Here is a 25,001-nt window from a genome sequence, read left to right on the forward strand (position 1 = left end):
ATACGTAGCATTACAAATGTGGAGATTACGATCAGATCACTAGAGGCCGGGAATTCACAGACTGCTATAAGCAATTGTTATTCGAAATACACAAACTCCTGTTGTTTTGCAAGGGTTTTCTTCTATGAGAACTGCAAATCGCTATGCAGTTACAGGTTGAAGCTGTCAATATCGACTGCCTGAAGCAGTTTGTGTATTCCCAGTCTAAATGGTCTACATCACAGAATAAAGAAGAACACAAGAAATGCCATATGGACGTGTTTCGTGATCCAAATATTTGGCCAATCAGGCCTTAAATTTCCAATACAAAACTGTGTATACGAAATTCAAATGGGATGGAGATCTACGATGTCAGGCGAGTGTAAGTGAGATAGAGTTTGTGCTAAATGGAACATTTGTTTCCATTCAAATTTGTATGGAAGGCACAGTTTTCTTCTTTATTCTATGGCCTACATCTACTTTGGAAAAACCCTTCAAAGTCATGTAACGAGAAGTGTTGGGTATCAGTGTATCAATATTGATGATGTTACTTAACTATACAACCCAAAAATCAGCCAGAATAAAACTAATAAAGCCATGAAAAGTTTGCGTTAATAATCCATAAATGTTTTTGATAGCAAGGCACTAAACTAAGCCATTAACCATTTTAAAAAAAGTACTCCAAACCAACAAGGTATGGTCAAATAATATCCTATTAGTAGATTGCCTAAGCTTTTGAAGAATACCGCTGAACTCCACTAGTGGTTTCAGTTGAAATGAAATATCCTTATTGACATGATTGCTGGTGGGTTTTGCTAATATCATTTATATATAAATGATCATTTAAAAGTATAAACATGATAATAATCAAACGCTGAAACCATATCATTTAACAGACAAATTATATTCATTAAGGTACGGACACACATGCTCATAAATAAACATGCTTAAAACTAGCTCTTCTACTGTACGCATTTTCTTCTGTTAAGCATACTCCATGCTCAAAGCAATCAATTTAACAGACATGCTATTTAAACACTGGCTCCCTGCCAAAATGCAAGCTTTTGACCATAGATATTCAAATTGATAGACCGCCCAGTCAGGGAAAGGGGAACAAACCAAGTATGGCGGAGCACGGGATGTCGCTTGACCGTCTCCCTTTCTGTGATTTGTCAATAGATGAATCTGACACTACACGAGCAACTCACATTTTAATATCACTATCCAGTCTTCGAAAAAAAATATACTTGTGAAAAACTAGACCTTTTTTTAATGGCGTGTACGAATCAAACAAATCTACAAATCTTAACTAAAAAAAGTTCAGGCTTGTTTTCAAAATTGAATATTTTGTTGCACTATTTAGTTATATACTTTTAAAAATGTGTTATAATTTACCCACCTCACTCATTTTTAGCGTCACTACGCCAGGCGGTTAATTTAAAATCGAGCATTCAGATTCTGCGAAGAAAAGTCCTACAGTGTAATGCTCTGTAAATCTTTGCCTTACTATAGCGATTCTGCGCATGGGTTGGTTATTTCAATCTGCGCTCTTTGGCGGTCAATGTACGACTGATGTCGTAGTACAGGGTTTTCCAATAAGAGGTGTTATTTTGATATTCAATCGTAAAAGATCAATGGTTTCGTTGCTTGTGTGGCACGTAGCGCCGTCTTGTTGAAAGTAAACGTTGTCCAGATCAATACCATCCAATTCCGGCCATAAAAAATCATCTCTCGATAGCGCAATCCATTCACTGTTGCTCCAGCCTCATTTTCGAAAAAGTAAGGTCCAATGACTCCGCCGGACCATAAACCGCACCAAACAGTCACACGTTGAAGATAGAGAGGCTTTTCAACAATAACTCTTGGGTTTTCCGAGCCCCAATGCGACAATTTTGCTTGTTGACGAAGCCACCGAGGTGGAAATGGGCCTCATTACTCAAGATGATTTGCATTTGATTCACTCAAGTGAATTTTAATAATTTCAATGCGTTGTTGAAGCGTGTATCGTTCCATTTTTATTAATGGCGTACTTTATACTTGTCAAAAGTTAAAAAGTGACAGCTTCAAAAGTAACATCTACCGAAATAGCGGGCTATTCAAAATAACACCTCTTATTGGAAAACCCTGTATATTCAAAACATTCTCGAACTCTCCTGGTGCCAAAAATATGGTCACATAGTTTACCTCCAGCTTGTGGAAACAATACCCAGATTTCAAGTTAGGGTAAGTCTTATCAATTTGGATGTCTGGTCAGAATTGAGATCGAAACGAAACTAGCATGCTCATAAGCAAACCTCTTCAGACGTGCTAAGAGCATGCCCCCTTACACCCGCGCCAGTCAACTGCCGGCTGTTGATTTGTAAACATGCTTAATACTAGCAATGTTTTACACTAAGTAGCAATTGCTCAATAATAGCATGCTTTCGTGCTACTAATGAGCATGTCTGTCCGTAGCTTTAGTTTGCAAGAAGAAATTAAATAACCCCAGAGTCTGGAATTAGAAAATGATTATTAACCCATTTAAATATAATAATTTGCTAAATTTCAAAACAGTTCTCACAACAACAACAAATCTGAATATAGAAGAGATTGTGATTTTCAGTAAATATTATTCATACAAGGACAAAACTGAAGCTGAATTTAAACGTAAAATGAAGGGTTGGTGCATTATGTCTGTGTTTCATTATATTCCTTATGTTATTTGTAGCTTTTCCAAAGATGTCTCATGAAGATCTTGAACATAGAACTGTGGAGATTGTACCTGAATTATGTAAAGGAAACCAAAGCCTCACTAGGGACCTATAAGTGAGTATAATTTATTTTACGAGACAGTCTTTTTAATATCCACTGAAGAGATAAACCGATAGAAGTGGGTCTGTGTGAACTGACTCGCCCTCTGTCTATTCAACATGTGATCACCTCTACTCTGCAATAAGTTACTCGGCCGAGTAACAAAGCGAGTGACTCGTCCAAGCACACGGCAGGTGTAATTCGGCCTTAACATTGGTAAAATTTAAAAAAGTCGTATAATATGTGTATTTCTGCTTCTCAATAAATTTAAAATAAATGGAATATTTTTTAACATATCTGAAAACTAAATAAAAACTGTTTTTGAAAGGAAAGAAATATGCTTTAAAATTTTATTGTTAGAAATAAACACATAATTTTTGAAATATTAAAATTTTGAAACTAAACAGTTTTAAAAATGGCTCACCTTGCGTTTTTCGTCTAAACACGGATTACTGATAGCGGAAAAAAAACTGTTCTTTATTCGACAATATTATATTGCAACCTCACTTTTTTGTCATTTCTAATAAAGATAATTATTAAAAATTTCACAGTTTTATAAATTTTTCTCAAATTGCGGTTGGGGAACCTTTGGTTTCATAGAAGTGTACATTTTTAATTCTCCGGTGGTTAACTTCTAGGTTTTAATATAATGCATGGTGCAGCGCCCTTAAAAACGGCTATATAGAGATCATCCAAATATTATTATGGTGTTTTCGCTTTCTAATACCGTTTAGATCATATTTCTAACCGTGACAGTAAAGGAGACGAACGATTTCTGAGAGATCATATAAGCTGTTCTGAAAACCAAAAAAATGACTACGGGAAATAGCTTTGTTTTCACAAAACCGAACAAATTAGCCCGAGGGATTAAATAAATAAAAATAAATGAAGATGACACTATTAGGTATATTTTCGGTAAAAGTATCAAATGTCTGCCCTACACTCCAAGACGTCTCACCGGGACATTTGGCAAGACTTAAATTTTTAAATTCCAACTGCTCTTGACTGTCCTGAGCCATTGGGACCATGGCAACCCCATTTGGGATATTTTGTGAGGCTGAAGGGAGCGGGGAGGGGAAGAAGAGGGTTGGGAAGTACCTGGCTATTCAGTCATCAAACATTTCACTGTCGAACCCTAGGTGACAGGTACTCTTCTCGTATCGCACAGTTCTGCTTTGATTATTACTGGTTGTATAGCGGTTGAGCCCCTTTAGGGTTTGGGCTGCCGAGAGTGTAGGTCACAAGAGTGGGTAAGACACGATTTCAGAATGAGTTTGTGTGGGGTACTCAAATACTGAGAGGTGCTGAGGTGTCCCACCTCAAATGACATGAGGTGTGAAAGACCCAAAAAGGAGCTAAAATTTTGTACAGCCAAAGAATATTTTCGTATCCTGGGATACGGCTCTAACACAAAACCTTTTGTAGCAATAGAAAGAAAAAGAGTTGGGACAAATATATTTTGTGAGGTGGAGGGACATTTTTGTATGGGATGTAGTGCATCTTGTAAGAGATACTCAACACTAGTGTAGAGCAGGCATTAGATGTTTCTACTCATTGAATTACCATATTTATGGCTCAAAGTTGTAGTGGTATATAATTTCAGTATTAAAGACCACCATTAAGAACCAAAACGTTGCTTAAAATGGCTTTAGCCTTATTTGGTGAACAGGTCTGAATAGCCAGCTACCGTCCTCTTTCCCTCCCCACTACTTACAGCGTACTCCAACTGGGGTTGCCATAGTCTCATGGGTCCATTACAAAAAATACTAATATACCAGCTTATAATGCACTGTGGTGTTGCAATTTTAATGCTGGAATCTGGATTCAAAGGATGCAAGATTTGTTCCAGATGTAAATATTCTCACAGGGATTCCAATTCCAATCTATTAAAAAACATGATTCCTTGACAAAACAGAACATTGAAGAAAAACAAACCTAACCTTACCAATTATTTTATTGTGTTCTATATTTTGTCACTATATATTGGGCGCTTTTACAATTCCCACGGTTACGGCACGGCAACTGCGCAAAAAAGTATAAAATGCACATTCATTTTCACAGTAATGCTGCAGCTCTTTTACACACTAAACAATAGTGAGACAAAGGAACCAAAGGAAAAATGCAATCATTATTATACATCTGCCTCACTTGTATTACATAGATGAAACACCGTTGCCGCTACCATCGCCATGCCATTGCCGTGGGAATTATAAAAGCACCCATTCTGTTTTACCTAAGAATAGGCAGGCTATAAAATATTGCCAAATTTTTTGTACCTTCGTCATCGATAATAAAGATTTGAATATTGTACTGTCTTGAGTTTTCACATGGTTTCACCATCCACAGAGAAAAGATGGCCCAAGCCTACGACTTTGCCCTGGAAAAGATCGGCATGGACATTCACGCATTCCCAATATGGTATGACTACATACAGTTCCTCAAAAGTGTTGATGCCGTTGGATCATATGCAGAAAACCAGAAGATTGGCGCCGTCAGAAAGGTCAGTATCCATTTATTTATTTAAAAAAAATATATATATATTATATCTGATACTATTTGAATTCCTTCTGTTACCTTCATTATAAGCCATAAATGTTGCTCTAACAAAGGAGCAGAGACCAAACTTCACAAACTATCGAAGCCAATGAAAGTTATTCATTTGGTGTGTAGGTAGAAACGAAGGGTGGACGCCGCTATGTGCATTACTATGGGTGTTGGCCACACTTTTGGGTGCGTGGTTTTCTTACTAATAACGGTTTATAGCCCATCTCTCTTCTTTCTATTATACAGGGTGTATCGGCACGTACCCGACAAACTTTAACCAGCTTTTCCTTAGCACATTTGGAGTAAAAAATGTTATGGGCACATTGCTGTCCGGTAACATTTTTTTTCAATTAAAAACAAAAAATTATATAAAAATCCACACTCCGTCACTGTCATTGGCATTGTTTCTCGTGTTCAACAGCTGTTATTTTATTAGCAAGTGTGTCAAAAAGCGTCTTCGCTCTTTCATACACACTAAATAATAATAGTTAAAAATGAGACGAATGGTGCCATGCCATTTCGTTGTGATTGTAAAAGCACGCCAATGTAGGTACGTACGTATATTATTCAACGAAACTCGAATAAAATATTGCCAGATGGGTTTTCAAACTTTGACAAAGGATAAAACAGTGGTGACATGTGCTGGAAATATGAATGATAAATTTTTTATTAAAAAAAAATATTACCAGACAGCAAAGTGCCCATAACATTTTTTTACTCCAAATGTGCTAAGGAATAGCTGGTTAAAGTTTGTCGGGTACGTACCGATATACCCTGTATATTATGTACATATCATATTATGGATCTCTGTGATATTTTTTACACAGTAGCAGTTAATCTGGAAAGCTCGAAGCAGATGGCGCTGGTGTGGTTCGATATCATTTGCCTGACAGCTACGTAATACGGTTTAAGAGATAATGTTTTTAGGATTTTAATGCATTTTTTTAAACACGGTTTGTACGGTGATGCTTTAGTTCATCGCGTCCCATACTGGGTCAGAAAAGGAGTTGAATGAATGAGTCACAAGTCCCTTTAAAACGTGAATCAATGCACACACACACACACACGCGGTGATCCCTTGTAGCAAATGATTACCTTTTTTAGTGGCGATACGTATACTCAGTTGTTACTGATCTCGGAACGATTAGATATGTAAAGTGTAACACTTTACGGCAGTAGTTCTTCTCCAATAATTATGTTGTGATTAGGCTGGAGTTGATCAATGACTTCTTTAAAACACTGATCACGTTAACATTCATCTCTGCACAAAACGGCGAACATCACTTGTAATGATTACTGCCTTTCAAAGCGTTTTACGACGGTAGATATCTTCTACGTGTTGAAATGTCAGAAGTTGAACGATGACTCATTCTGCAATTAGCTGCGTTCTATACAAATCGAGCACGGATCCAATGGTACATGTTGGACCCTGTTCGGCGTTTGGCGAAAGCCGAACGATGCTACCGGTGTGATGTAATTACAAGAATGAGCAAATGTTGTGACTAAACACGGTTGATAAATATGGTGGTTGGAGTGTCAAGGAGTTATTAATATAAATATATATTTTTTCATATTTGAAAATATCCCACTACCACCACAGTAAACGGAAAATGTTGCTTGTATCAAGATGCAGGACTTAGCCAGCCAAGGAAATGAACTCACCACGCCTGGGTGGTGAGTTCATTGCCAGTGGCCTGACCGATGAATGAATTGAGAAATATAAATGCAAAAGTAATTGGGAAAGAGGAAGAGTTGGTTTGTTTGAAACCGCAAACTATTTAAAATATTTCTTTTATGAACTTATGTATCAACGTACACTTAAAAGAATAAAATGATAAATAAATTTTATTAAAATAGCGTTTTCATCAAATTAGACTTACGATTATAACAGTTTTCAGAGGCATCACATAGTTTGATTGACGAGAATCTTTTTTGGTTTATATTTATTTATTTTTAAGAAATAATTCTCTTTTTTCTTATCACTTGGAAACCTATTTTCCGATGTTCTCTAGAAGTATAAAGGCAATACAATACAGTATTGAGACATTTTAATTACTATTACGTTGCATACGAACAATGGGAGCCATGATATCTGACTACACCAGCTTTACAGATTACATGCTATTGAATAATACAATACATGTTTATATTTTGATAGGTATACCAGCGAGCCGTCATCAACCCCATAATCGGGATAGAGACCATGTGGAAGGACTACATTGCCTTCGAGCAGGGCATTAATCCCATCATAGCGGAGCGTATGGCCATGGAGCGCTCTCGGGACTACATGAATGCCCGCAGAGTGGCCAAGGAGCTGGAGGGGGTCACCCGGGGGCTCAACAGGAACCTCCCCGCCACACCTCCCACCCTGCATCCTGAAGAACTGAAACAGGTATAGTTGTCATTTATTATGATAATTTCGTTGCCGGTGACCTACCCGGATATTTATTATTTTATTTTTTACGTAATATGTCCATGTAGAATGACTTTGTCAGTCTGAATAAAAATACTCTATATTCTTTCTATTCCTCAGGTTCAGCTATGGAAGAAGTACATCCTTTGGGAGCGGGGAAACCCTCTCCGGTCTGAGGACACAGCCCTGGTGGCGCGAAGAGTGATGTTTGCAGTGGAGCAGTGTCTGCTGTGCCTGGGCCACCATGCCGACGTCTGGTACCAGGCCGCACAGTTTCTGGACCACTCCTCCAAGCTGCTGCAGGAGAAGGGGGTAAGGTCTTTTATATTGTTCTTGAGTTGCTGCCACATCCCCATTCCAAATCACTGATGAACCGAGCTCTTACACTCCTCACAGCCCTTTGCTGCATGGAGAGCCAAGGACACAGATGCCTGTGACATTTGATCATTCCAAGCCTACATTTCAGATAGTCAAAAGTCAAACAACATAATGAATTGAGATAGTTATCACAGATCCTAAACCCCATCACTTATATTTTCACCTGTATATTTTATATCAGCTAACATGAACAAAACATCCGTAATCCATGTACGTGCAAAGTTTAACATCAGTATTTTCTTTGTCTAGGACGTGAATGCGTCCAAGCTGTTTGCGGACGAGGCGAGCGCAGTGCTGGAGCGCGCCACCTCTCCGGGCGGTGGCCTGCACAAGAACACGCTGCTGTACTTTGCGCACGCTGACTTCGAGGAGGGCCGCGTAAAGTATGACAAGGTGCACCAGATCTATAACCGATTCCTGGAGATTGCCGACATCGATCCCACCCTGGTGAGTCAGGAGTTTGACTATGTTGATGTGATGATACTCGTGTTCTCTTAGTCAGTAGGTTTACTTATAGTATTCCTAATCTGTTGAACTCTTTTTTTAGAAAGGAACTGTTTCTATTTGGGATTCTCATTAAAATATTGTGGTATCTGTGCAGATAGTGTACATTTGTTTACAAGTTAGGTGAGTAAATAAAATTAACAATAGAAAATAATAGTATATATAAACAATAGGTAGTATGTAACAAATAGAAAAATTCATTTTACAAGTTAATTTAAATACCTACACTTACATTACAATATACACTTACATTACAATATAATCTAATATATATATATTTATATTATAAAAAGAAACCCGCGTTTCCCTGGCCGCCTAATTTTCTTCCCAACTAGCCACTGCCACCCACCGGTGATTATGGTGGTAGATAGCCCTTGGTGTCACATCGAAAGTAAGAGTGTTTGGTGGGGGCGGCTGAGCGTGGGTGGGAGTGGGGTAGAAAATGTTCTTTGTTATGGGAAGGCCGCGAATGCTCCAGATTATTTCAGAATGAGCCTGCCGACTGTGTTGGTGAGTCTGGAAGGTTCCAGAAAGTTCACAAAGGTTCTCAAATGCTCTAGAAGGTTCTGGAAGAAGAAAGAGTGTTTCGGTGAGTCTAGATGGTTCCGGAAAGTTCGAGAATGCTCTTGAAAGTTCTGGAAGGAGCCACAACAACGCGTAGCGGGGTACAGCTAGTCACTCAACAGTTTTGTTAAATCAATATTTTAGAATTTGGGTGAGTTCACCGGTAAAGGCCCTATCATTACTTTTGATCCGAATTACAATGTTATTTTTGAAATTTGATTGCGCTCATCACATTTTTTATGCTCTCTTCAAGAATAATTTATAATTTTGTAGCAATGTACCTAATATTTCTTTGACCGAAAGTAGTATGCGTTGCAGGAATTTGGAGTAAATCTTTGTTATTGTTTCGAGTACAGCGAGTATTTAATCTTTTTGCGTAGTATTTATGTAAGTTTGTATATAAATGCGTGAGTTTCTTTATTATATGTAAATCTGTTTCAGGCCTACGTACAGTATATGAAATTCGCACGTCGAGCCGAGGGCATTAAATCAGCTAGAACTGTCTTCAAGAGGGCTCGAGAAGACCCCAGGTGTGTTATCTACTCATTACGAATTATTATGTAGTCGACATTTCCAAGCACTCTTTTTTTTCACAGCAATGATGCTTCTCTTCATTAGGAGATATTCGTTAGTCGCATATTCGGTGGTCTGCACCGCAGCGCATTCACACATCGCTAACTCTTTAAGGCCCCCACCTGTGTATTATGTGGGCACAGCGACTGTGGGAGGACCTTATTCTATTGATGGCGGAGCAGAGTTTACGAGGCAGTGATAATCCAGGCTGTTTAATGATTCCCCTTGGCCGGGAGACCTGTCGGTCTTCGGCCCCTTATGTAGCGGCATAATTTCTTAATTGGAGTAAAAAATATAGACAGCATTTTGGTCTCCGGCCGCTTTAAAATTTTTTATATTCACCTAAAAACATAAAAATGAGTGGGCATTTGACAGTTAGTGTAGGGGTGAGGGTCGGGTGCTTATTCAGCCGAGTGACCGTTGATGCCATGTGAAAGATATATTTTTTGTATATAGCGATTTAAAAAAATATATTTTGACAACAAAAAAAGTCACCGCATAATTTCATTCACATTTTTACTCCAAATAAGGTCAGGAATCGAATTGAGGAATCGAATGGGGATGTTTGTCTTGTAATAAATTCTTACAACGAAAAAATTGTGGAGGGTAACATGAAGTGATGTAGATGCTAGCATAACTATAAAATTCTGCTAACCGTCTTTCATCGTTATTCACACAAATATGTTGTGCGCATTATATTGTGTGTCATTTGTGTCTCTCTTTCTGTCACTAGTGTCGCTTTGTATTATTTGGTCATTGGAGTGAGTTTTTATAAATTTATGCGGATATTATGTATCCTTCGAGCGATGGGGTATTTACAAAATAAATGCCTTGATCGATGGAGATTTCCGGGCATTCAGTTTTTGATTTGGTCGCGCTCATTAAAAAAATCACACATCCGAATATCAATACGGAAACATATGAAATGCTTACTGTGGTTTAGAACCAATGAATCCACCTATATTTCATTGTTTATCCTACATTTATAGGTTTTATAACTGAACTGTTTGCGAGAATTTCAAAATAATTTTGAAAAATTGTCTATGTAAATTCAGACAACCATCGCTCAAGGCCTAGAGCGATGAGGCCTAAATATGGGTAGCCATCGTTCGACTGGTTATTTACCTATATTTATATATTAACTCCTCAGCCTAATTTACAGCTCACATGGTCTCATAGGAATCGTTTCTCCCTTATTATCATGGTTAGAAATATGATCTAAACGGTGTTAGAAAGTGAAAGCATCATGTTTTGTATTCAAATCTAGAAGTTAACCACAGAAGAATTAAATTGCACACACTTCTTTATTTCTAGTGATAAAATTTTAAAGCGTATTTCAAAAACAGTTTTTAGTTATTGGAAACATTCAGAATTGTTCAATTTATTTGGATTTTATTGCAAGCGGAAATATTCCGACCTTCGGACGGAATATGGCCTGAGGGGTTAACTGAGTTTTTATAACTGGATTGTTCTCACGTTGTGAGAACATATGCAAGAACCCAGTATAAATAAAAAATCTTTATAAGCGGGAAAACCTTATAAGTGGGATAATTCAGGCCATTTTTCAAATTCAATTTTCAAGAGACAGAAAAAAACAAACCTCTTAAGCATGTAGGGGAGTTTCACTGTAAATATGTAATAGAATAATGCATTATTTTATTTGCAGGTCTCGTTACCACGTATTTGTCGCCGCTGCTCTTATGGAGTACTACTGCTCCAAGGACAAGAACATCGCCTTCAGGATATTCGAGCTCGGCCTCAAGAAGTTCTCCCACAGCCCTGAGTATGTGCTGTGCTACATTGACTACCTCTCCCATCTTAACGGTGAGGACGAAACATACATTCATTGTTGCGCTTCGTCATTCATTAGCCAACGTTTCGACAGTGTTAGAGTGTCCATTATCACAGCAGATGTGACAGGTGTGCCCAAAACGTGGCTAAAGGAGGAGGAAGCGCAACACATCATATTACCCCAATAATTAACTACGATAATTTTATTTTTTATTGCATGTCAGATTACTTATCCAGTTGCAGTATTTGATTTCTTATTTTCACATTCTTCATTGTGGAAAATAATTATACAGAAAACGTTTTTAAAAGAGCATTTAAATCGTCACTCTCTGCAAATTTTTTTAGGAGTGCCAAAAACCGTTTTTCTTTCGCCAGATACTATACATTTTATTACATGTTTCGTCAATGGTGTTTTAAATACTCATTTTTTTTACCCCATTAGCGAAACATTTAATAATGAAATGTATAAGAATTCAGCCAAACAATTTTTTTTTTAAATTTACAAATATGAGATCCGCCTGTTTGCATTGAGAGCGACGAAACATAGTGTTTTGGTGTTTCATTTCCAACTGATAAAAATCAATAAATACTCCAATAATAAGTTATATATTTTAGGTAAAATATGAATGGTAGTTAAAAATTGATGATACTCTTGAACATGCGTACTTGCCTTCTTTCACATCGTTCATTCATCAGATACATAGACAATCTCTGACCTACGTTCATTACACGGAACGTGCATTGTGTTATAAATTTCATCCAATAGCACCATTCCTCTTGTCATGCTACGCTGTGCTTGAACATCTGTTCTGCTGTGTGGTATCTTGAATGAGCCACACCATTGCAAGAGGAATGGGTTATCAATAGAGTTATGAATTATATTAAAGCTATGTATTGCAAGATTAGCAAAACTTACAGGCTAAATCTATTTGTTGCCTCATTAAGTCCATATGGTGCTCATGCACCTTAGTATGGAACTTAGTCAAGGTTCATACCTTGACTAAGTTCCATGCGTCCGCATATAAACTACATGAGGATTTTTTTCTGACTTTGTTCCTGCAAAATTTATATGTTTAGTTTGGTGTGGAGTCCATACACCTCCATGCTAATAAATTGAAACCCACATAAGAAGTTTTCATGCTTACGAAGTTTTATTTTTTCGGTACCTTGAAGTTTGAAATTAGTTAGAGGCCATTAGGTCAGACATGATTCGAGATTTTAACGATCAAAAGTATTGTTCGATGGCATTATAAGAAGTATTAGCTTGAAAATCTCATGTCATGTCTGATCTGAAATGACCTTTAACTCATTTCAGGCTTCAAGCGACTGAACAAATAAAACTTCTTACGAATGAAAACTTCTTATTTGGGAACTTCTTAAGTAGGTTTGAATTAACCACATTATTAGCACAATTTAAAAACCACCATTTTTATTATGGTTCTCAGAGGACAACAACACCAGAGTCCTGTTTGAGCGTGTTCTCTCTTCTGGGAACTTGGAGCCAGAGAATGCCGTGGACATCTGGAACCGATTTCTGGAGTTTGAATCCAACATCGGGGACCTGATCAGCATAGTCAAAGTGGAGAAACGGAGGTCTGCCGTTTTGGAAAAGGTAAGATTCTTACCATTACATATATTTTTTTAATTCATTTTTCTCTCCTATTTGTATGTGTGTACATGTGATGTGTGTGATTGCACTAACCTCCCCACATTCCACAGTTTCCACTGGTTTCGGTGTAACTGTGTTTACTACGGGGCAGAAACAGTATTGTGTAAATAAAGTCATAGCTATGTTAAAAATAACAAATTGCAATCAGAACCAACAAAATATAAAAATAAATTGGTTTTACTTCCTCACTTATATATTTGATATGATTGCGCTAGCTGAGAATGTTGACATTTACATGTATAGAAATTCCTGGCAGAAAAAGCTGTGGAAATTTCATGATTTCCAGAGCTCACCGCTTGAGAGCTTTTTAATTTCAGAAAAAGATGTTCTGCTTTCTAACTGATATTAGCTGATGTCACTGGTGTTGGGCAGGCTAAGAAAAGTTTTGCGAAATCAGATGTAGACAATAATTTTCCTTCTATTTTGAATGTCAAGTGTGCTAAATTTCATCAAGAAGTATTAAAATTCTGCTTTAGGGGGTTGGAAAAAGAGATGGAGGGTGATTTTTCGAAATCTCATGTAGACAAGTGACCCTCATCTTGTTTTATGTGTGCAAAATTTCTTCGATTTCGGAATAAAATTCAAATCCACGCCACCCGCTACAGACACTCTTCTTTATGTATATTGATATTACATATTTATGAATTTTGAAATATAAAAACTTAATGTGATGAAATTGGTTTTTGTTTATAGATAAAAGAGTTTGAGGGAAAGGAGACGGCCCAGTTGGTGGACCGTTACAAATTCCTGGACCTCTACCCGTGCACGGTGGCTGAACTCAAATCCATTGGGTACACAGAAGTAAGTTTAAAAAACCAATCACTTTTCACATTATGATCTCTAATTAAAGTTATTTTATACCAGATCGGCGACTCCCAAATTTGACTTTTTTGGCCCGACTATTTAAAAAATATTTTCGCTCTCTCGCTAATCCGCCACTCCATAAACCAGGCAAGTGTCCAATTAGTGAAAGCGGCAGTTTAATCGCAATAGGCGAATCAAGAGTGGACTGTAAAAATTAATTGTGAACTTGGAAGTTGATACAACTATGGTTGGAGATGGTGAACATGGAGTAAGGAAGGAATCCGACTTACCCCTTTGATGTTCTTCAAAGATGTTGATGGTTGGTTTCACTCACAGGAGATATGATTTATTTCACGCACAAGCTTCCATAACATCCAGGTTAGATACGAAACACACTGAGGGAACCGAATATATTCACTGCACAGGCCTTCTACCCTGAGTTGATATCAATAACAGCACTGAATACAAATAGATGTTCATCAAACAGGCTCCATCAATAAACTGCTTTGACTTTTACTTTCATTGTTGTAAAATGTTACACAAACACGTGGGTTTAGGCAGATAATTATAGGTATGTACTTGTAGGTAAAAATGGGATGGAAAAATTGCAAGGACAATGTTAATGGAAGATTAGTAGTTGCGTCAACAGGCAGATTATAGTGTATATATTTATGTATATATGAACAAATCAATTAGTTGCTGAGTTAACAAATGTCTCGGAATCCCACCCAGTCTAATTTATGTCTTTAATCTTTTATCTGTTAAAATCTTATATTATTTTTTGTTCTTAGGTGGCAGGCATGTCCAACCGCCACCTTGGCCTGGGCCCCCTGCAGATTCTGCTGGGATCCGGCGCAGGTGGCAATTCTTCGGAGGCGGTCATCGCGGTGCCCGACACTGCGCACATGCTGCCCTACAAGCCCAAGATCAACGCCATGCCCGGCGAACACCCCGTGCCCGGTGAGTGTCCCATTATTGAATGTCGTAGGAAAGCCAAACTCCGTCGCTATGGCTATTCGATCATCTGTCTGTTTAGTATCCTATATAGGCTTGGGTTAAACTGTTTGTGCAGAACAGACTTTGGAACTTGGAACAATACAATACAGTTAGACCGACATACCAAATATTATACCGATTCCGGCGATACAAAATTTTTCGTAATGTCGGATATTATGATGAATACTAAACCTGAACGATATCAATATTCCAGCGATATCAATTTTAGAACACAATTCGATAAGCAGCAAAATATCTGGCGGTATTGTAACATTTTCGCTGTTATGAATGTATTAGGCCCAGACCTAATCCTATACACTGCAGGCTAGGCTACTATTTGTCTGTTGAGTGTCTATACACAGTTAGGCTAGGCGAATTATGTACTGTTAAAAGGGAAAGCCAAACTACATCAATATGACTAAGCGAATATCTCTTGTCTGTTGAATGTCCTAATCACTGTTTGGCTAGTCGAACTACCATTTAGTTTTTAAGTTAATCTCCATCACTATGGCTAATCAAACACCCCTTGTCTGTTTAGTGCCCGTGCACCGAGATGCTAGGCAAACTACCGTTAAGAATTTAAGCCAACCTCCATCGCTGTGGCTAGGTTATCATCTGTCTGTCGAGCGTCTTATTTTCAGTTAGGCCAAGCAAATTACCAGATATTTTATTATTTACGGCTAGGTGAACACCTCTTGTCTGTTGTAGTGCACGTGCACCGTGACGCTTACCTTAAATTAAATTGTTGTCGATGTATCTGCTTTTAAAATCTTAATATTGACGAAAGACATATTAGAGGAAGAAGTCGCACCTCATGCCTTTGTATCCTACATGACCAGTACGAGTGCAGATTTGTTGAATTATTCCGGACTGTAGCCTGCAGAGTGAAGATTGCCCTGATGATGCTCGATCTCTGACAGGATAAAGCATATTTTTTGTTTATGTGAATACTACACAAGAGTCCCAACTGCTCCCAACCATATGGAGCCAGTGAGACTATGGCATCCCCAATTGGGGTATGTTGGGAGGATGAAGGTAGTGGGGAGGGGAAGGATAGGGGAAGAGGAAGATGGGGGAGTGCCTGGTCATTTAGATCTGGTCGCCAAGCAGTCGAAAAGTCAAGAAGTCGAGGAGGAGGAAAAAGAAAAAGAATTGCATTTCATTACTGATAATATTATATTGCCTTGGTTTTTTTTTGTACCTTTATTCTATAACTTTGCTATTTCATTTGATCAATATAGATGAATTAAGGACTATTTTGTAATCACCTACTTAAGTAATTACGCAAGTACTTATAAGTGACAATTCATTGTTATCTATCATTATTCATCTTCACTTATTTGATTGATGGTGAATGACTCATAAATCAGCACCCGGTATTTACATAAGTTATTTTTATAGGGTTTAATTTAATGGCCCAATTTAGTTAATGTATTGTGTCAACCCTCCTCTGCCAGTTCATTAAATTATATTGTTAATTTGTGTAAACAAATAAAGGTAAAGTTGGATGGTTCAATTGGTAGATCTTACACCGAGTCTTCGTCTTTCCAAAATGCTTTTTTGAGATTTAATGCATTAAATGATTTGATTATTATTAACATTGGGTTCATATTTAATATGTGATAATAGACCTTAACCCTTAGAGCAATTTTGGGAGATATTTCTCCCTGTCGTCAAACACCCATAGTCTTTTTGGGAGATATTTCTCCCAGGCTGATACGGGCTTATGAAATTGATGCTATCTCTTTATGTATTACGGTGAAATATATGATTTAAACAGTGTTAGAAAAGAAAAAAAAAAGATTTAATTCTATGAAGCGACTTTTAGCGTTTAAAAAATGTTTGTTAAGGATTTAAATTTTTTTACTTAATATATAATAAAAAAAAAGTGAAATAAAAATCACTTTTATAATAGGTCTAATTAAATATGTTTTTTAATTTCGTCTAAAGTGGTAATTACAGGCTACACGATAAAAACCATTGGAAGCGACTTAAAAATATTTATCCATGTTTGCTTTCAAAGTTTTAATATTTTTAATTGCATATGTCGAAATAATATTTAATTTTAAATTATCCTGATGAAGCCATTGGCTTTGAAACATGTAGATTATTATTGATTAAAAGTGGTGTATACAAAGTTTTTAATTTTAATTATTTTTTATATGAAGATTTTCAGGATTCTTTCAGTTTGAGGTGGTGCAGCATCCTCAAACTGAAAAAATCTTCAACGTGTTGTTATTTAATTTATTAAAAAAACAGTTAATATATAAAAGAGTTCTGCTGTGTAATTATTATTATTATTAGTATTATTATGAGTGACAGCTGTTTCGCCTTCTGAAGGCATTATCAAACTGTGGTGAGGCCACCTACAGATGATATATTTATTTATATTGTTTCCATATACAGTTTACCGGACAGCAAAGTGCCGATAACATTTTTTACTCCAAATGTGCTAAGGAAAAGCTGGTTAAAGTTTGTCAGGTACGTGCCGATACACCCTGTATATGTAGGTGCTTATACTGAAGAACAAATTGATTTTATTTTTATTACCTACACCATTATTGATTTCCGAGCAAAATATCAGAAATTATAAATGGTTTATAATTAATAATTACCTTTTAAAATTTCTCCCCATTATTGTATTGTTTAAATTGGACTAAAGGTCGTTAAATCAAGTTGTTTCCAAATTATTAATTTTGATGACTCGGGGATTTCTTTTTCTTGCATTATTATTTTTGTATTTTTGTGTTCTGTAATAATTGAACTCTGCTTAGACATATATAGGAGTTTTCGAGTGAATTATATTTTTTAGTGGCCTCGCCACCGTTAAATGATGCCTTCAGAAGGCGAAACAGCTGTCATGCGTAATAATAATTACACAGCAGAACTTGTTTATAAATAAACTCTTTTTTTATTTTTATAAATTGAATAATAATATTATTGAAAATATAAAAGAAAAACAAGGATTTCAATGGAGTTATACAAGTTAAGTTAATAGATGAAAAATCTTCATAAAAAAATAAATAATTTTGAAAAAAAAAAAAAAAAAACAAATATATATTTTCGGCTACAACAACATCATTAATGCCGCATTTTTAAATCTTACGACTATAGCTCACTGAAAAGTCAAGGACGGTCACTGATTATGAAGGTCTATTTTTCATAGAAAATATCAAATCTATGTCGTGGTCTTTGAAGGGTTAATACTGTATTTTTGATTGATAGAATCATTAAGCTCGTGAAGTTTATTTATGAAGTAAAACTTTCAAATATCTGCTTGTCATTACTCAATTTAGTGAAGTTGAGCAGTATAAAAGACAGAATTGTCATGTTACGTAGCTAGAGTTATTCTGAATAAGGCAAAATGTCTGTCTACATGCGAAAAGAGATTGAATCTGAGAACTCGCCCTTATTCTGGTCCATATCGCCAGTTTACTATGTCGTTCGCATTTTAGGCCTAGCACCGTATTCTGTTGTAGTCGAAAAGGGAAAATCTCACTATCGACTCACGAAATTCTCTCTTTTCTATAATATATTCGTCATATCCGTCATTTTTCTGTTCTTGATTCCCGTCGTACAGTTTCAAAAATTAAATTTGGAGTCGAAAAATCTTGACAAAATTTCCATATATTCTGATTTTTATCGCACAACAAACGGATTCATAATATGTATAGTATCTGTAATATGTGCACTCATAAGTAGGCACGAAGTGTGTCAGTTACTCGATGAAATGAGTGACTTTGACGAAGATTTGGGATATCTTGGTATCAAAGTTAACTACAAAGGACAGTTTAGAACGTATTTAATTGGGGTGGCTATTACGTATGTCTCTGTGCTTTCGTTTTTTATTTCAGATTTTGTCATGTTTGTTTTTATTGGGAAAAGTAGCTTTTGGTACTGGGCTGCCTGTATTTCATTCTCGCTGGTTAATTTTTCGACCTTTGTTAATTTTGTGGCATACGTGTACATGATCATTGCAAGGTAAGTAAATAACTAAATAAAATAATTAATTAAACTGATTCTCCATTGTAGTTTAACTAAGAGAAATCAGTTAACTCTACTGATAGCAATACGTTATACAATACCGTCTACTAGTCGTTTATACTTTTACAAGATTTTTTTTTACATTAACCCCACACAGGAGGCCTTTAGGAAAATAATTTCCCTCAGGGCTTTGGGGATGCTGTGTGGAGGGTCTTTTAAAGGAAAGGAAGGAGAGGAAGTGCTGGGAAGGTAAATGGTATGAGGCATGCGTAGGAATCTAGGGATCAGTATGTCCAGGAGTAATGTACGTGTGAATATATCCCTCCCGCTGCAGCGCAAGGCGATGGGTCGAGAGTCCAGTAGGAGAGGTGAAAGGGTCTCCGCAAACCAGCCTCTCCCGATCTGGCACGCCACGCAGCTGGTGGAATACTCTGACAAGCATTTTGCATTTTATTCTTTGATTTTTGCTACATACATGGAACTTTATTCGCCGAATTACTTCAATGTATCAATATCCATGTTCCCAAAAAATCATGCCGACATTTCTCATCTTTTTACTTCAATAACACCAGGACACTAGCTTACCAAAATTCTCCGATTCCGAGACTTCACAATCTCGGAAACAAATATTCTGATCTGGGTGATATATTTCATTTGAAAACTAATCAGTATAAATGTTGTATATTCTCACTTTTATTCTTCTAGACACATAGACCTATGTACCCATATAACTTCTCCGCTTCTACTGTTTTGTTTTGTTGAATCTTTTAAATTCAATTATATGCATGAGGATTCATTTTTGCCATTATGTTTACATTCTTCTTTATTGTATTAATTTTTAAGTGTTTACTCTGATACAAAATGCTTGTATATTTTTTTTAAAGAAAAGCCCACTAGGGCGTGTAATAAATAAATAAATAACGAAACAGATTCATTGGCCGCCCGAACATGGTCTTTAGTACTACTATTAAGTGCATGCGCATTATCATTCATCTCATGTTGATTGTTTCACAAAAATATTAATGAGTTCCCAATTATTTTGCAATCTTTCAATAATGTATTGATACGTTTCAGATTAAAGATTCTCAATGACTACATTCTGCGACTATCTAAAAGCGTGGTAACCCGACCGTTGCCAAGATCAAATCTTTGGACCACGAAGGGCAGCCTTGGCACTGCATCCTCAACATCTAAACAAACCAATAAGAGCAGAGCTGATCGTAGAAAAAGCATCACAACTGCAAAATATGACTATAATCCTTTAAACACTCTGTGCGAATTGCACGACCGACTGTGCGAATGGTCAAAACGACTAAACTCCATATATTCTATTCAGATTCTACTAACGACTGGTACAGCTTTTGTTGTTTTGGTCATTCAGCTGTACTTCTTCTATTTGATGCTGAGCAAGAATGACCTCTATGCCCTGACACTGCAGAAAGCGTGGACCTCGGCAATTTGGGGAATTATGTTCTTCCTGCTGATTTTTATTATGTCCTTCTTCTGCTCGAAAACAAAGGATATGGTATTTATTTTTCGTTGTACAATTCGCTTTTCATATAACGATTGAAGAGTGTGATGAAGTGTGGATGATATTTTACAAGAAATGAAAGACGTGAACCTGGATCTTGAAGAGATCTTGATTGTAGAATGGAGGAAACGAGAAAGATGGCAAATAATTTCACAGCCCAGTGAGCACAAGGAGTTGTATAAACAACCCATTTTTTTTGTGAAAAATGTCATCCGATTGACTTGTTTTCCCGCTGTGCATTGGTGCCAAAAGAATCAATGACACAAGTTCTTAAGAGCCCCTTCTATTGAAATACGAGTAGCACAAACACAGCATACCAACCTGACATCTGTGTTTTAAATAATCTATCAACCAGTGGCGGCCTGTGAGTTTTGGGTGTACTAGAGTGCTAATATTTAAAAAAAATGGCATTTCTGATGTTGTTATAGCTGAAAACGATTTTTTATTTTTTTTAGAAAATCGATTTTTTGTATGAAGATTTTCAGGAAATTTCAGTATAGCCGTGCGCCGCACGGAATTCCTGAAAATCTTCATACAAAAAATCAATTTTTCGAAAAAAAATAAAAAATCGTTTTCAGCTACAACAAAATCAATAATGTCATTTTTTGTAATATTAGCACTCTAGTAACCCAAAAGTCACGAGCCGCCACTGCTATCAACCAGTTTGCCTGTTTTTTTGCCGTTCATGAGTTTTTTTTATATGTAGTATGTCGTGGGGTAATTACTACAACTAAGCAACTCCGAATCAGTATTTTTGAGCTATGCACAAAAACCGTGCCGTTATTTCGTCGTCCATTTATGCCACAAACACATAAGTGTTGTGGCATAAATGGGCAACTTGTAAATGCTGACTTCTGAGCTATCTAGTTGTAGTAATTGCCCCACGATAATGCATAGCTCGGAAAACAAACTACGCACATATAGGATAATAATTTTGTAAACTTTTTAGGCGGATGAGTCAGTCACTTTACTGCACCAAATAAATCTTGATTTGAGAGACGATGAAACCAGAGTAAGTGTAAGTACATATTTTTTAAATACAACAAAGTAATATTTAATACCCTTTTGAAAGTTTATTTTTATTTTTTCGATTATATTGTTCTAAAATATCTTGATCCAAGGTTACTTTGCTCCATTTTTCTCAAGTCCATTGAATAAATGAAAATAAAAATTATTATTTGAGTTTTAAATATTTTGCCAGCCAAAAAAAAATAAAGTTTTAAGCTAACTAACAATTACGCCGTTTCATGCAGCAGTAGGCAGAGAGGATGGACTGCCAAATAACTCGGTCTTGGGACACACTCCTTGCCTCATTCACATTCATACATACTCTGTTATTATTCTGACTTTTGACATGGTCCGACACAAGTATCTGATTCACTTGACCGTGCCATGTCTTCCCCGGGCAATCCCAACTTCTGCTACCATTCACATTTGCGTCATATATTCTTCTTACACTCCTTTCTTCGCTCATTCGCTCTACATGCCCAAACCATCTAAGCACCCCTTTCTTAATCTCACTCATTATGCTTACTTCAGCCTTGCACTCTTTGCGGATCTCCACATTTCTCACACGCAGTGAAACCCCACTATATTACATCACTTTATTATTTGGAACAAAATGTCATGAATTATCATAGACAAAATGGTTGAAAGATAGAAAATTATTTTATTCAAATTTAGAATGTTACCAGCGATGAAATAAAAAATAATGTTGCAATGCTTTAAACCTTTTTTTAAAAATCTAAACCTTTTTTTTATTTTTTGGAGCAAAGAATGGGAATCATTGGGAGCGGGGTATCCTACAACCAATATTTAAAATCATGATGAAAGAGAAAGGGGCCTTTTTGGCCCGGAGCTCTGTATGCCATTATTTTAAAAAGTCAAAAGAGTTACCCCGGATTACCATATTACTTTACCTCAGAAGGAGTTTAAAAATGAATTATGTATTATCAAATCTACTATTGAGGGCCATTGAGCAGTATTGAATTTTGGCTTGTATTGCAGGTAGAGATGTTCTGCCTACAAATGTTCCACCAGAGGATAGAGTTCACTGCCTGCGGCTTCTTCCCAGTGGACTTCTCGGTCTTGTACATGATCATGGGCGCGGTGACCACTTACTTGGTGTTTCTGGTGCAGTTCGAAATGGCCAGCAGGAGTGCGGCCAAACTGGCATAGAGTACATGATAATCTTCACATTGTGCACCAATAAAAAGTTGTTAAAATCTTATGTTATTTTTATTTATATCAGGGAATAAAAAAGGGAATATGACAAAAGGTAATTTTTGGGGAATCTTTGCTATTATTGCTTTGCTATTGTTATTATTCCATTATTGGCCAGTTATCCCTGTGAATGAAATAATAATTGAATAGAACTTTTACAGTACTTGAAACTTAACTGTGAAATTTTATGAATTGTTCAAATTCTGTTGAACAATCGGCCCTAAGGACGGGTTGTTTCGGAGAGTTTGAACAATTAATCAATTTTCAACATTCATTTTCGGGTTCTGTGAAAGTCCTAATCAAGTTCTGTTATTATATCATTATAGGCTAGTTGCTTGACCGAACTGAAATAGAAACAGATCTTGAAAAAATCTTTCACAGAACTTGAAAATGAACGTTGAAATTTCATGAATTGTTGAAATTCTCCGAAACAACCCGTCCTAAGTGTTTATTACTGATTGTGAAGGTGTATTACTGTTTGGTATTGTGAATTTCACATGCATTTTTTATGATTTGTTGACGGCAACGGCAAAAAGCAAATGCTTTCATGTGATCTATGGTTATGTTCTAGATGTTGCCATTTTTGAGGATTTATTAGCAAAAAAATGATTGCGTGAAGCAAAATTTTTTCATTTCATGTCCCGATAAAGTTTCCATATGGGAATCGGTATGAAAAAAGCATTTTGTAAAACACCCGTTACTGTGATTGTGATGTAAATACTGTTGTCAAACGCTAAATATTAATATGCAACATAAAGTAGCTCAAATGTTACCTTTTCAAAATTGGTTATAGACTGAATTCGTGATCGATCGTTCCCCGAATTTCATTTTTCCCACATTTGTTGTTTATTTCTTCCAGTCCCGAATTAATTTCATACAAATTGCAAAAATAGATATCATCCATCATTCATCTATGTATTGTTTTACCGCATTCATCGTTTAAAGCACTCAGTTTTTGTACTAAATATTTAGCTCGATGGATCGTTTTTCAAAATCTGAACATACAAAACTCATATTTCGTAGCTAAATGCTTGGTTTCAATTAACGATACTTGTAAACAACGACCGGTAATCGAACTTTGTGACATTAGTCATTAGTTGTCGTTAGGTTGCTGTGGGATCAAACACGATGGTGTGCACTTTTTAATGTGTGGAAAATTTTCGTAAACTATAATGACACATTGACATTAAGAATATGAAAACTTTACCCGTAAAATATTACGCAAAAAAAAAGGCACAGATGTCTAAAATTTGTTTTTAAAGGACCTTGACGCAGCAATGGGCGTATAACTCCGAGAAGAATGTAGTATTTTTGTTATTTCCGTAACCATTTGTTTCATGTATTTGTTGTTTTTTCAATTTTTCAAAAACGATCGAGGTTACACTGTATCAATATGTAGATCAATACGTTCATGTTAACAATGCTCAATCGCTGTAGAAACTTACAAAAAAAAACTGACAAATATAATCTAATAATATTTATCACTAGTCTGATTGCCATGACCCAGTAACTAATGTATTAATAAATTAAATGACATAATTTAGTCAATGTATTGTGTCAACCCTCTTCTGGCGTTACATTCAATAATATTGTTTTTTTATTTTTTTGTTGACAGATAATTTATTTTATTTTTTATATATCAATTATTTTGCAAAAACAGTATAAAAACCAATACATTGCAAAAGCAATAAAGAAAATTACAAAAAAATATTTGTGAAGCTAAAAAATTAGTTCCACTTTTTTACCTCCAATTAGTCTAATTTGTCCTCCAACTCTCCATCACCGAATAAACTACCAAATCAGGTCAGGATAATAGTGGAACAAGTTTCAATGAGATATTAGTACGCAATAGCGTCTCTATGACTATCCCGTGATGATTCACGGGTCTGTGCTGGTTTTTAATATTAGCTTAGAGATTTTATTACATTTTGTTTAATTGCTAAAATCACTTCATTGTTTTTTCTGATATACAGAAAAATTATGAAATTTATCTTCTGAGGGTTAATATCATGGAAATCGAAATGAATAGACATGCCGATCAAGGAAAGGAGAATAAACCAACTTGCGCGGACCATCCAAATTTCAGTGTATCTGACAGGTAACTTGCATGTAATAGCACCATTCGATCCTCGAAAATAAAATCTTATTTTTTTTATTTTAGTGTATTGGGGAAACAAACAGTTTTACAATTTTATATAAATAATTACATTTTACATGTTGCATTAACCAGTGAAGTTCACATGAAATATTCCCTTTTA

At 36.2% G+C, this 25,001-nt stretch overlaps 2 protein-coding genes across 2 annotated transcripts in view; both read left to right on the top strand.

The window, feature by feature from the left end:
- The window catches only part of su(f) (cleavage stimulation factor subunit su(f)), a 49,367-nt gene that overhangs the window by 11,059 nt on the left and 13,307 nt on the right, over positions 1 to 25,001 (top strand). Inside the window, exons 4-13 of the mRNA XM_089648186.1 lie at positions 2,687 to 2,784; positions 5,116 to 5,269; positions 7,472 to 7,705; positions 7,847 to 8,038; positions 8,354 to 8,551; positions 9,614 to 9,702; positions 11,412 to 11,569; positions 12,982 to 13,148; positions 13,899 to 14,006; positions 14,801 to 14,969. Coding sequence (XP_089504312.1) covers positions 2,687 to 2,784; positions 5,116 to 5,269; positions 7,472 to 7,705; positions 7,847 to 8,038; positions 8,354 to 8,551; positions 9,614 to 9,702; positions 11,412 to 11,569; positions 12,982 to 13,148; positions 13,899 to 14,006; positions 14,801 to 14,969 — 1,567 coding nt within the window. The remainder of the gene's footprint in view (positions 1 to 2,686; positions 2,785 to 5,115; positions 5,270 to 7,471; positions 7,706 to 7,846; positions 8,039 to 8,353; positions 8,552 to 9,613; positions 9,703 to 11,411; positions 11,570 to 12,981; positions 13,149 to 13,898; positions 14,007 to 14,800; positions 14,970 to 25,001) is intronic.
- On the top strand, positions 20,472 to 22,866 carry LOC149410649 (putative gustatory receptor 2a). Its single transcript, XM_089648187.1, has 3 exons — positions 20,472 to 20,514; positions 21,470 to 21,538; positions 22,528 to 22,866. Exons 1-3 carry the CDS (start codon positions 20,482 to 20,484, stop codon positions 22,696 to 22,698), a joined length of 273 nt encoding a protein of 90 aa, XP_089504313.1. The 5' UTR covers positions 20,472 to 20,481; the 3' UTR covers positions 22,699 to 22,866.

Source organism: Hesperophylax consimilis, chromosome 27 (assembly GCF_061612785.1).
Source record: "Hesperophylax consimilis isolate HC1 chromosome 27, BYU_Hcon_1.0, whole genome shotgun sequence".
Classification (NCBI taxonomy): Eukaryota; Metazoa; Arthropoda; class Insecta; order Trichoptera; family Limnephilidae; genus Hesperophylax; species Hesperophylax consimilis.

Excerpts from the sequence above, each read along its gene's own strand:
- LOC149410649 (XM_089648187.1), top strand. The coding sequence starts at position 20,482 with ATGTCCTTCTTCTGCTCGAAAACAAAGGATATG. Across the intron at positions 20,515-21,469 it reads GCTCGAAAACAAAGGATATG|GCGGATGAGTCAGTCACTTT; the intron begins GTATTTATTTTT and ends TAAACTTTTTAG. Across the intron at positions 21,539-22,527 it reads ACGATGAAACCAGAGTAAGT|GTAGAGATGTTCTGCCTACA; the intron begins GTAAGTACATAT and ends CTTGTATTGCAG.